This window comes from Paramacrobiotus metropolitanus, unplaced genomic scaffold (assembly GCF_019649055.1).
Source record: "Paramacrobiotus metropolitanus isolate TYO unplaced genomic scaffold, Prichtersi_v1.0 Parri_scaffold0000030, whole genome shotgun sequence".
Lineage (NCBI taxonomy): Eukaryota > Metazoa > Tardigrada > Eutardigrada > Parachela > Macrobiotidae > Paramacrobiotus > Paramacrobiotus metropolitanus.
Genome location: NW_026570250.1, coordinates 194,370 through 207,777, shown reverse-complemented (window position 1 = coordinate 207,777; position 13,408 = coordinate 194,370). Strand labels below are relative to the sequence as shown.

The window sequence follows — 13,408 nt, the reverse complement described above, 5'->3', positions numbered from 1 at the left end:
CTGTGTGCTCTGGATAGTAGTGGCAGTTCGGTCACTCGTTTACCTAGCGGGCTGTGTGCTCTAGACAGCAGCGGTAGTTCGGTACTCGTTTACCTAGCGGGCTGTGTGCTCTGGATAGTAGTGGCAGTTCGGTCACTCGTTTACCTAGCGGGCTGTGTGCTCTAGACAGCAGCGGTAGTTCGGTACTCGTTTACCTAGCGGGCTGTGTGCTCTAGACAGCAGCGGTAGTTCGGTATTCGTTTACCTAGCGGGCTGTGTGCTCTGGATAGTAGTGGCAGTTCGGTCACTCGTTTACCTAGCGGGCTGTGTGCTCTGGATAGTAGTGGCAGTTCGGTCACTCGTTTACCTAGCGGGCTGTGTGCTCTGGATAGTAGTGGCAGTTCGGTCACTCGTTTACCTAGCGGGCTGTGTGCTCTGGATAGTAGTGGCAGTTCGGTCACTCGTTTACCTAGCGGGCTGTGTGCTCTAGACAGCAGCGGTAGTTCGGTACTCGTTTACCTAGCGGGCTGTGTGCTCTGGATAGTAGTGGCAGTTCGGTCACTCGTTTACCTAGCGGGCTGTGTGCTTTGGATAGTAGTGGCAGTTCGGTCACTCGTTTACCTAGCGGGCTGTGTGCTCTGGATAGTAGTGGCAGTTCGGTCACTCGTTTACCTAGCGGGCTGTGTGCTCTGGATAGTAGTGGCAGTTCGGTCACTCGTTTACCTAGCGGGCTGTGTGCTCTGGATAGTAGTGGCAGTTCGGTCACTCGTTTACCTAGCGGGCTGTGTGCTCTGGATAGTAGTGGCAGTTCGGTCACTCGTTTACCTAGCGGGCTGTGTGCTCTGGATAGTAGTGGCAGTTCGGTCACTCGTTTACCTAGCGGGCTGTGTGCTCTGGATAGTAGTGGCAGTTCGGTCACTCGTTTACCTAGCGGGCTGTGTGCTCTAGACAGCAGCGGTAGTTCGGTACTCGTTTACCTAGCGGGCTGTGTGCTCTAGACAGCAGCGGTAGTTCGGTATTCGTTTACCTAGCGGGCTGTGTGCTCTGGATAGTAGTGGCAGTTCGGTCACTCGTTTACCTAGCGGGCTGTGTGCTCTAGACAGCAGCGGTAGTTCGGTACTCGTTTACCTAGCGGGCTGTGTGCTCTGGATAGTAGTGGCAGTTCGGTCACTCGTTTACCTAGCGGGCTGTGTGCTCTGGATAGTAGTGGCAGTTCGGTCACTCGTTTACCTAGCGGGCTGTGTGCTCTGGATAGTAGTGGCAGTTCGGTCACTCGTTTACCTAGCGGGCTGTGTGCTCTGGATAGTAGTGGCAGTTCGGTCACTCCTTTACCTAGCGGGCTGTGTGCTCTAGACAGCAGCGGTAGTTCGGTACTCGTTTACCTAGCGGGCTGTGTGCTCTGGATAGTAGTGGCAGTTCGGTCACTCGTTTACCTAGCGGGCTGTGTGCTCTAGACAGCAGCGGTAGTTCGGTACTCGTTTACCTAGCGGGCTGTGTGCTCTGGATAGTAGTGGCAGTTCGGTCACTCGTTTACCTAGCGGGCTGTGTGCTCTAGACAGCAGCGGTAGTTCGGTACTCGTTTACCTAGCGGGCTGTGTGCTCTGGATAGTAGTGGCAGTTCGGTCACTCGTTTACCTAGCGGGCTGTGTGCTCTGGATAGTAGTGGCAGTTCGGTCACTCGTTTACCTAGCGGGCTGTGTGCTCTGGATAGTAGTGGCAGTTCGGTCACTCCTTTACCTAGCGGGCTGTGTGCTCTAGACAGCAGCGGTAGTTCGGTACTCGTTTACCTAGCGGGCTGTGTGCTCTGGATAGTAGTGGCAGTTCGGTCACTCGTTTACCTAGCGGGCTGTGTGCTCTAGACAGCAGCGGTAGTTCGGTACTCGTTTACCTAGCGGGCTGTGTGCTCTGGACAGCAGCGGTAGTTCGGTGCTCGTTTACCTAGCGGGCTGTGTGCTCTGGATAGTAGTGATAGTTCGGTCACTCGTTTACCTAGCTGGGCTGTGTACTCTGGATAATAGTGGTAGTTCGGTCACTCGTTTACCTAGCGGTCTGTGTGCTATGGATAGTAGTGGTAGTTCGGTCACTCGTTTACCTAGCGGTCTGTGTGCTATGGACAGCAGCGGTAGTTCGGTGCTCGTTTACCTAGCGGGCTGTGTGCTCTGGATAGTAGTGGTAGTTCGGTGACTCGTTTACCTATCGGGCTGCATGCTCTGGATAGTAGTGGTCGTTCGGTCATTCGTTTACCTAGCGGGCTGCGTGCTCTGGATAGTAGTGGTAGTTCGGTCACTCGTTTACCTAGCGGGCTGTGTGCTCTGGATAGTAGTGGCAGTTCGGTCACTCGTTTACCTAGCGGGCTGTGTGCTCTAGACAGCAGCGGTAGTTCGGTACTCGTTTACCTAGCGGGCTGTGTGCTCTGGACAGCAGCGGTAGTTCGGTGCTCGTTTACCTAGCGGGCTGTGTGCTCTGGATAGTAGTGATAGTTCGGTCACTCGTTTACCTAGCTGGGCTGTGTACTCTGGATAATAGTGGTAGTTCGGTCACTCGTTTACCTAGCGGTCTGTGTGCTATGGATAGTAGTGGTAGTTCGGTCACTCGTTTACCTAGCGGTCTGTGTGCTATGGATAGTAGTGGTAGTTCGGTCACTCGTTTACCTAGCGGGCTGTGTGCTCTGGACAGCAGCGGTAGTTCGGTGCTCGTTTACCTAGCGGGCTGTGTGCTCTGGATAGTAGTGGTAGTTCGGTGACTCGTTTACCTATCGGGCTGCATGCTCTGGATAGTAGTGGTCGTTCGGTCATTCGTTTACCTAGCGGGCTGCGTGCTCTGGATAGTAGTGGTAGTTCGGTCACTCGTTTACCTAGCGGGCTGCGTGCTCTGGATAGTAGTGGTCGTTCGGTCATTCGTGAATCCCTTTTTATTTTTTGTGGTAATAAAGATCTAGAATGTACAGTAGATACCGTACTATTATTCCGTATTATACCAAATAATTTACGGACTAAAGATGCTGATTATCATTTATCAATCACTGTCTTTAGTTTTGCTCGGACTGCAATGAAAGGTTTGCCCGTTTGAACGATTACTATGGTCAGTTTCTTTTACAGCTGCCTTCAAATGTAAACGAAGCCATCCATTTATACGATTTAAACTGTAAACGAAGCCATCCACTTGCAGTATCGTTTGTGCTACTGCTAATTGGCTTTTCTAGTTTTGTAGGATTAAAAGTTCAAACCTTTTTGATTTGTTGATCTAAAAAGGGTACCAGTTTAAATTTACTGATTTTTTGCTCCATGCAACAGGACTTTGAAATTTTTTTCAAGGTCACCTTGAGCTTTCTTCTCTACCGGCACCGGCGTCTGTGCACGGGAGCCGGAGCAGATATTACCAAAGCAAAATGCATGTGACACAGTTTCCAGACATGCTGAATCGAATGGCGTTAGCAGTTTTTCGATTAATTTTTTGGTTTGTTCTGACCAGATCGTACGGGGTTTTCCGTTGTAATATAGATCTTTACCTTGATATATATATATATATATATATATAGTGCCACCCTAAATATACTTATTTGGTTTTCGCTGTTAATTAGCAGCATTTGTGCTGCATGAATTTCCTTGTGCAGTACTTATTGTTAAAAGTATTACCGCGGGGTTACTGCTGGGTAGGTACTAGGTACTCAATTGGTGATTGAAATATTATTACTAATTCAATTCAAGTTTACACGTCCAGTACAACTATAGATATAAGCTGCTGCAAAAGTTAGTAAATTAGCCGGTTAATTATACACATTTGTGCTGTGAGAAAATTTACACACCACTCTAATTTGTTTAAAATTGATTTGATTTTAAATCCTCAGGATGTTAAAAAAAATGTAGAACATTATAAATTTAAGGTTTTGACTCAAGGGATGACAAGTCAACAAGAGACTTTTAGTGCAGTACAGTCTGTACAATACATCGAGATTGTGATACGGTACTGTACTACGGATTACGGACCAGTAGGGGTACTAGGACGTACACACAAATAATAATAATAATTATATTTTACTTAATGCTGACAATTAACTATTATTCGATCTTTGTGAATCATCGACGTCGAACGATGACGCCGTTGACAGGCAATCAATAATTATTTAAAAAAAGGAATTCAGTATTAAATTCAGTGTAGCAAGTACAGTAGAAACCATGAATCGGTCTTCGCTTGCAGTTTGCAGTTTGCACTGACTGGTGAGCCTCGAGCCAGTCGTTCAGACTCATACATATGCATGTACGAACAGTCATAAAGTTCATAACTACATCGTACGAGAGCATCGTACATATGCGCAGAGTTTTGTCTTGCGACAGTCCAGTGCCGCAACAGTGCAGCTGCCACATAATAATGGAGTTATCAGCTTTGGCCGTTTTGGGCTTGCAGAACACCATGCAGCATTCATTTGGGTGAATCCTGATAAATTTCGGTTTTATTACAACTTTTCTGATAACTTCGATAAGAAAATTAATATCGCCCACTGGCCTTGTTGCGAGCAGCTTTGCGAGCTTTGATGAATGCAAGCAGATGAATTTATAATTCCGATGACTCGGATTGTGCATCGGCTGCTCCAAACATCTGCTATCAGCCACCGACGCTAGTCATAAACGGGTTCGTAATTATCATATTTAAATTTGTTTACGTTAGTTATACTGGATGTATTTCATGGATTAGCGCACCATTTGCTCTTAACTCATTTTTACCGGGATGGTATGGACTGAACATCGGATTACAAAAAAACATGCAACGATGTTGCTCAGGATCTGTAGCATATTCCCCTGCCTTATTGCGCTGGCCTCGTCTTTCAATTTAGACACTCGGATACCTATCGTTAAGTTTGGAGATGCCAAGTCTTTCTTCGGTTACAGCGTATCGCAGCATCAGATCCAACTGCAGCCCAATAATCCGGGCTCTGCATATGATAGTGTTATCTTGGTGGGCGCTCCTCGTGCCAACACTACACAGCCGGGAACGGTTAGCCCGGGAACTGTTTATCGGTGTCCCATTACCACACGGCAGCGGGACTGTACACAAATTGATCTTAGTTATTTTACTAAGAATCAGCCGCCTCCACGGGACACGGACGACAACACAATAATACAGGAAATCGCTGACGATGGTAACTGTTTATTCCTTGTGTAAATATCATGTCGTTTGATATGACGTGCAGAGTTGCAATTACGTGAGACGTTTTACAGTTTCCAGTCTGCGCCAGCAGTGAAATGAGTGAATACTACTAATTATAGCAGTGCATAGTTTATCTTAAATGTCTAAATTTAGGCTGAACCAGAAATAGATTGCCGTTGGAATTCCGGTTTTCCTGTTATGTATGGGTGCATGTTACTTGTAATTAAATTTTTCGTACTGCATACCTGATGTTCATGTTCTTGCGCACAGCTAGAAATTCATAAAAGTACTTGATGTTTAAAAAAAGGTTCACATCTGAATGTGGGTTTATCTTGCGGAAATGCTGCATATGTTTTAAGTGGAAAAACTAGCTGAAATACGCACATGCTTAAAATGATTATATGAAACTGACTCTGGGAAGTTAGGAGAAAGACTGTTCAAAGTTTATTACTCATTTAATGCATTAATTTATCATTTATTCAAGATATAATTGAAATATCTGCGGGAGTTTCGAGAAACTGAGAAAGTGTTGTTGCTTCATCTTTATTCGGTTCATGTGTTTTAAACATATTTATGATATCAGGTGCTGTACATGTAGTGAAACATCGTTGTATATTTTACTTTCAGATTTCATTTAATTTCTTGAAGCGTTTACACTACAGAGCCAAGACGTCATATAATATTATGAACTGGAATTTGTGCTGGGCCGCATATATGTATTAACAGCTGCATCGCAGCACGCGTGCTCCTACTGTAGTCTTGGCTTGTGAACTGGCTGCTGACCTTCTTTTTCTAACACATCCATTTTACAAGTAACGATCTCTGACCAAATATGTAAATAATTCCATCGACTGTTTATTTTGAAAACAGGTTGGCTGGGCGTGAGTGTACGGAGTCGTGGCCCAGGTGGACCGGTGGCAGCCTGTGCGCATCGCTATCGTAAAGCGCAGATGAAAGGCAGAACAGTGGAGAATGAGATGATCGACGCTATCTACGGGCAGGGAATGTGTCATGTCTTTGGCCAGGATTTGACTTTGAATCGCAGCCCACTGGAAGCCTGTGCCGGTAAACGCACAACCGGCGGTCACCTGGATTTCGGAGTGTGTCAAGCGGGAGTGTCGTCGGAATGGGTGGCCGGCGACGATCAGCTGCTGATGGGAGCGCCCGGTGCACTTAACTGGAGAGGAGCCATTTACTCTATTGCGACTGCGGAGGAAATTGGGATTGATACCAATTGGTATTCGTCGGAAAAGAATGAATATAAGGAGGTTGTGACTACACCGAGTTATCTGTATTTGGGCATGGCGGTGACGAGTGGTTATTTCTACGGCAAAGATCAGTTGCCCGTATATATTGCTGGTGCTCCGCGCTCGAATTTATCTGGAGAGGTCTTTATATTTCGCAAAGTTAAGCCGGCACCCAATAAAGAACGTTCACTGGAATTTATCGAGAAGTTAGCAGGTATGTATGACGAACTTTTTTATCCGAGCATACAAAAAAAAACGTGAGACTATGAAAACGAAAATGCAATTTGGAATGTGTTGGTTACATAATGCTCATACTACATCTCCTTTGAGACTTGAATGCTTTTGATTTAGCTGTTGCTGTCTGCGTTTGACTCTTCGCCTTCCAGAGAGAAGTTAAATTTTTAGTTGTGAAATTAATGCGTTTCACATGGTTCGAACTGCTTTTTCTTGTTTATGTATCGTTTTCACTGATGGGACAAGTCATTTTAGTCACTCCACCGTACTTCCCACTACCACGGCGTTAGCAAACATCTTAATGCTTGACTATGTGTGCTCCCAGTTGTTGCGTATGTGGAGCGGAACGGTTCCGTTTTCTCGCAAAAGTTGTTACAAAAATATGCCGGCACGATCGATTTTCGCAGTCGAAAGCCGCTCACTTCATCCCAGACTTGTATTCAAACTGGATACTCAATTGCGATAGTTATCGGATTGAGAATGAATGAACGGACGATTAAATTTAATCAGAGAAATCGATATTTTGACTCATGTTAACTCGACCCATTTGCCTACAGCTGAAAATGCATATGAGCTTTATCCAATTTTCTTTTCAACAGAACGTTTTCTCTTTGAGCATCCCGTAGTCAGCATTCTGTATACTGTAGTGTATTTGTAAGTAGAACAAGCTTATAGACAGTTTATGATCTGCTCCACTGGATAACTGTTTGTACAACGACATTTTTCCGTGTCGTATTTCAATTAATGTGTTAGTACAAAAAACAAAAGTAAATTTGCACAGGATTTGTCATTAAATAATTTTTTGTTTACGCAGGCGACCAAGTGGCTAGTCAGTTTGGATACTCATTGACAAGCGTCGACCTCAACGGTGATTCACTTCCGGATCTGGTTGTGGGTGCACCGTTTTATTTCCAGTCTGACGGTCAGGGAGGGCAGAAGGGCGGCGCCGTATTCATTTATATGAACAGTGGGAATGGATTGGGATTGAAATCTGTTAAGCCAAAAAAACTGTCTGGTCCGGTTGCCGAATCGATGTTCGGCATGGCCGTCGCCAATGTCAGTGATCTCAATTTGGATGGCTTCCAAGACCTGGCCGTCGGCGCGCCGTACGATGAAGGCGGCGGTTCGGTACATATTTTTCAAGGATCATCATCGGGAGTGAAAGACGAGCCGTCACAGATAATACGAGCTAGGGATCTCCCCATTAGTTTGTCCACATTCGGATATTCCCTTTTTGGCGGCTTGGATCTCGACGACAACGGCTATCCGGATGTGCTCAGTGGAGCTTATTCGTCCGATGCGGCGGTATTATTGCGTGCACGGCCTGTTATCAAAGTTGGAACAGATGTTAAGAATTTGCCCAAATATGTGACAGATCCTTTTACAGCGCCACAGTATTGTCTCGATAGTGCTGGGAAAAATTTAACATGCTTTACATTTCGTCCATGTTTCACCGTGTCCAGCCAGTCGTTGAACAGCTTCACCGGGGTTATGCATATTGAATATCGCATAGAGGCGGAAACATTCCAGCGGGGAAATAAAGCGCAGTACAGCCGTGTAAAATTTCTGGCCGGACTTCAAGAGACTCCCAACGTGGTTAAGCGAACGGTTATCGTGACATGGAATAACTGGGCTAGAGAACAGTGCGAGCGGGAAACCGTTTTGTTACAAGAAGGAGCCCGAGATGTGCTGAATCCTGTGTGGTTTAAGTTGACGTATACTTTAGTTCAAGATCCACCGACGTTCCCGGCTGAGGGGCAACCAGTGCCTGCCGTTAACAATTATCCGATTCTCGATCAGACCAATGCATCAAAAATATTTCAGGTCAAGTTCTATAAGGACTGTGGCACCAATGATGTGTGTGAGAGCGATTTGCGCATCACCGGTTCACTAAATTTGCCCAAGGATGCTAAGGATATGTACAGCCTCGTGCTAGGCGAGAACAACCAGATTGTATTGAATTTCACTTTACGCAACGAGAACGAAGCGGCCTACGAGACCTTTTTGTATATTGAGCACCCCAAGGAGTTGGAGTACATTGGCACGGATCGGCAGGCTGACAGTAAACCGTACTCGTGTGTCGTGATTAAAGACAAGGACACCGATCTTCCTCTGCATGTCCGTTGCGACATTGGTAATCCGTTTCCCAGGTTGGGTGAAGTGAATATTAGCATGCGCTTTAATACGACCAATCTGCAACCACAAGATCGTCAAGTGAGCCTTACTTTGTATGCCAATACAACCAGCAACAACACCCAGCGCGATCCGCTAGTTATAACTGCCAACGTGGTCATCAGAGCGGATATTCAGATAATTGGCACTTCCGATCCATCAGAGCTCTTCTATAGTGGTGTGGTCACTGGGGCCAGTGCTATGACGAGAGAGGATCAAATTGGATTGACGGTTAACCACACTTACCAGGTGCAATACTTGTACTGTACTTCACCCCTGACAATGGTTGTTTTTGCCTTGCGATTAAATTTACACAATGTCAAAAATTAATAATAATTATGTATTACGTATAATATCGTATAATAATGAGTACTATCACAGTAATGTATTGCACTTGTACGAACTGTGTGCGTGGATTGTGTGCCGTGCGTAAATGTTCGTATGATTTCATGTTTTTTTTAGTGTTTTCTTGATCGATGCTTGCCGGTCGCCATCTTATGGTTTTGACGACTGAGTTGAACTATGATTTAAGTCCAAAATTTTTGAACAAATTTTGAAATCTTTACAGGTGCGAAATAGTGGACCGGCCAAACTATCACAATCCAAAGTGACAATCTACTGGCCACTGGAAGTGGAAAACCGGCAGTATCCTCATGGAAAATATCTGTTGTATCTGCTTCACAAACCGATTGTAAGTGGTTATCAATTCGATATGCTTATTAGCTGGTGTCTGAGCGGGTTTAGGATCTACTGCACAGCTGCTCTGCTAGCGCTTGTGCATTTCGACCGCCGACCACCATTCGGTTTTTGTTGGCAATTCCCGGCGCTGAATTTGCTCATGTTTTTTAATTTATAGACAGATGGTCCTGTGGAGTGTAATATGGATGATAAGTATATCAACCCGGCAAATATCTCGTTATTGGTAAGAACAGGTGCCTGCTAAAATAAACTTTGTATGTTCTGGAGATTAATACACGCCTTTTATTAACAGACCACAGCGACCGTGAATGCGGTTTCCGCCCATGCATTACGTAGCGCGAAACCTTCCGGTTCCGCTGTCAGTTCTAGTGAAGTTCTCTCGCGGACACCATCACCGGATGCACCTCGTATGCGCCAAAAGCGTGAAAAGATCGTACAAGCGGAAGAGCGTCGAGTGGACAACAAGAAAATCAAAGTTGTCCGCATGGTATGCAACTGTTGACTGCTTGGAAGATTTCTATTCTGTGTTTATGTGACATCTTGCGGGTACAATTTTAGGGTTGTGAGAGAGAAACAGCCAAGTGTATCAAGATATCTTGCCAAATACGAGAGCTCAGCAAAGATCAGCCCGTTGTGATACGGCTTCGAGCTCGACTATGGAATAGCACGTTCTTGGAGGTACACCTGAAAAACTACGATATTTAGACTTGCTTAATTTTAGACAACACACTAAACACGAAAACACTGTTGCTTTAAGTGTAGTGTGCGACAGTCTCCGTTATTCAACTATTACAGCAATGCGCGAAATATAACAGCGAAGTTACTGAAGTTTTATATGATGCGGGATTTGTAAAGGGATACGAATTTTGCCGGCCTGGTGGTGACAGAACTGTTTTTATTTTAGGATTACCGTGATATTGATACGGTAGAAATTCAGTCGTTCGGAGTTGTTGAAGTGGACACCGGCTACTTTGTGGAGGATCCTCTGCATAATAACAAATGGACCATCCAGACCAATGCCAAACCGGACGTCAGTGTCATTTCCGAGAGCAGCATGGTGGCTTGGTGGATAATTTTGCTAGCTGTTCTGGGCGGCATTTTATTGCTTCTACTATTAATCTGCATACTATACAAATGTGGCTTCTTCAAAAGGAAAACACCTGAGGATCTATCCAAACGCCAGACACCCAGTGATATGCATGCAGATCCGTATGAAACGGAAAGGATGAGCCCGCAAAGTGACAAGTGATCAGTTTTTTGTTAAAAAATGTTTTGCAGCATGACTGCACGAGCATGCTCAATTTGTCTTCCTACTTTTTGAACTAAGAAAGCGATTTTGATATTGAATTTGTCTGTTTCAAGTTTTTGATGGGTTTTTCGTTGGCACGTTGTCGAAAACCAGATGTGGACGACAACTTTTAGCAGCTCCTTCCCGATACCAAATTGCATTTTTGCCTGAAATTTTCTGTGTGTTTTTAGCGCCTTTTATAGAACTGTAAATGTTTTTATCTTGCACGTTTGTTGTTATTCACGCCTTGTTGTTTGAAAGTTCACTTCTGTTGGAAATATTCCATTGAAAAACCGGTTTCACATTAATGCAAAATGAAGATTTCGAAAGGAATTCATCGTGTTATGTCCTGTTAAATTTCCAAGCTTAAAGACGCATAATTTTTAGACCACACTTGCGTTGCGACTTACCAGTTAGGCCTGGAATCTTTTTCCGATGCGAAACTTAACTTTTATTTTCTCTGCTATTGTACGAGTAATTTACTCTTCTCGGCGAGGTAAAAAATGACATCAAAATTTACGCCATCTTTCAGTTAGGTGTGTCGCTAAAAAACGAGACCTTATTACATTTGTTTTGCAACCTTGCTTTATAATTTCATTCCTTCCGCGGCGAAGTGATAAAAAATATGCACACATACAGGCACAGCACGAAAATAATTGTACTTACGTAAATGAGTGATTAATTCTTAGTGTACCTTGTTCCCAGTGTTCTTATTTATCTTGATACTACCGCACTATTTGTAATTCAACTGCAATAAATTAAACCTACTCGTAGGAACTCTTAAATAAAAAAGTTTAAACTAGAAAAATGCACATTGGCGTGCATTGGCAGACCGGAGCGAAGCTTGAACGAAATTCCCGCTGCGGTGGCTATATAGCCCCCCTTGCACAAGATGTACCACACAATGTGCTGACGGAAAAAGCACATCTGATAAATACATGCTTCAAAGTTACTGTACAGTGTACTACAACTTACAAGTAGTTTATTTTCTTGCAATGTTATCTTTAAAATTTGTTGCAAATTACATTTCACTCAAAAGTATCGTTCTGAAAGATATGGGCAAAAAGGGAGAGAAATCAATTCCGCGTTAAGACATAATTTACGTGTACGCTACGTACCGTAAAATATTAAACCCTACTGGTAGTGGTAGGGATACTTTATTTGCATACGGGGAACTGCGAAGATGGAGGAGCGGAAAAGCTAGTGTTCGAATTGTTCAAAAACGATCAGCGACTTTTATACTTCGTTATTTCTCATAGGTATTCCGGTCACTTTGAATGTATGGTTTCATCTTCCGGTCACTCAGTTGTACGCATGCGCAGTAAGTGAGTGGCTATCTTATTCAGCAATCTCTCACTTATTTCCGGAATATGAGAAAAAGTGAGGTAGTTATGGAAGCGCTTTTTTAATAATAATTTTGATGAAAATAAAGTTTTCACACTCACCAGACCAAGTTACTTGTACATATTTCACCTCCGAATTCACAGAAAAAGCTACGAGTCTTATACTGGGATCAATTTTGCGAAGATAACGTATATAAGGCGTCGCTAAAGGTGAAATGTTTTATCGTAGACCGGGGTTGACAGAATGCAAAAGAAAACAGGTGTTTTGGCGTGCATGACCGGCAAAAATCACCAAAGCCATCTACTACCTCCGATGGTAGTAGTTTCGTATTGTTTCTGTACACGGTTACCGTTTGCCGAAACTGTGACTGTTTGGCTTTTTATCTTGGTAACGCTTTTGATTAACGCTGGTGGGGCTTATGAAGGGTGACTAATGGAGCAGTTGTTATGTAGCCGTTGATAATCAAATTTCAGCAGAATTAGAGAACCGGTTTTGGAGACCAGTGGTAACGGTTGACTGCGGGTCGGCAGTTACGTTGAGTACGGTTCAGATGTCGAAGAGCTGGTGTACTCCTAAAAATTTAAATTTCGAGCTTTTAGTTGACTGAACCGTGTTGGACGCAATCGCCGAACCAAAAGTGCGGGCTCCAAAACCGGTTCTTTGATTTTGCTGAAATATAATCATCAGTGGATACGTACCATCGGGCTACGCAACCGTTGGCTAATTTTTGCAGAAATACATTACTATCCTGCCGATGGCGGTGGAGGGGATGCAGAAAAATATTCCAAGAGGATACGTTTGCCGGAGGCCATTATTGCCTTTCACTCGTGTACATTTACGCAGTAGCATGGGATTTATTTGTGCATCGAGTGTTGCCAGCGTAACGGGCATAAATCCAGCAATACAGGCCCGCTGTATAAAGCCAGCAGTGACGTTACAGGCACTGGCGGAAGTGACGTCGTAACGGTCTGCAGCGTGACCTCATAGGGTTACTTCGTTAAACAAATTCCGTAACGCACTTCCGTAACAGACTTTCGTAAGGAACTTCCGTAACGAACTTCCGTAACGGGTTTGCGTAACGGACAGAAATCAATTAATGCATTAGTTTTGAATATAGAGGACCTTCGCTACGCTCCGGTCGATTAAGTTACATGTACAATTAACGCATGTTAAGTACATACTTATAGAAGTAGGTATAATGGTCAATCGGTGATTCGTATAGGATAGTAGGCGCAAGCTTTGTTACCTTTGCAATCTGCGGCACAAGCTATGCCTACATACAGTGTTAAATATTGCATTA

The 13,408-nt window shown here is 44.2% G+C and overlaps 1 protein-coding gene across 1 annotated transcript; it reads left to right on the top strand.

Annotated features, from left to right (window-relative positions):
* The first annotated feature begins 4,306 nt into the window (after window positions 1-4,306).
* LOC129588693 (integrin alpha-PS1-like) lies at window positions 4,307-10,989 on the top strand. The gene is made up of 9 exons (XM_055483036.1): window positions 4,307-4,608; window positions 4,672-5,116; window positions 5,995-6,585; window positions 7,420-9,026; window positions 9,346-9,468; window positions 9,634-9,699; window positions 9,769-9,963; window positions 10,035-10,154; window positions 10,381-10,989. Exons 2-9 carry the CDS (start codon window positions 4,705-4,707, stop codon window positions 10,723-10,725), a joined length of 3,459 nt encoding a protein of 1,152 aa, XP_055339011.1. The 5' UTR covers window positions 4,307-4,608; window positions 4,672-4,704; the 3' UTR covers window positions 10,726-10,989.
* The last annotated feature ends 2,419 nt before the right edge of the window (window positions 10,990-13,408 follow it).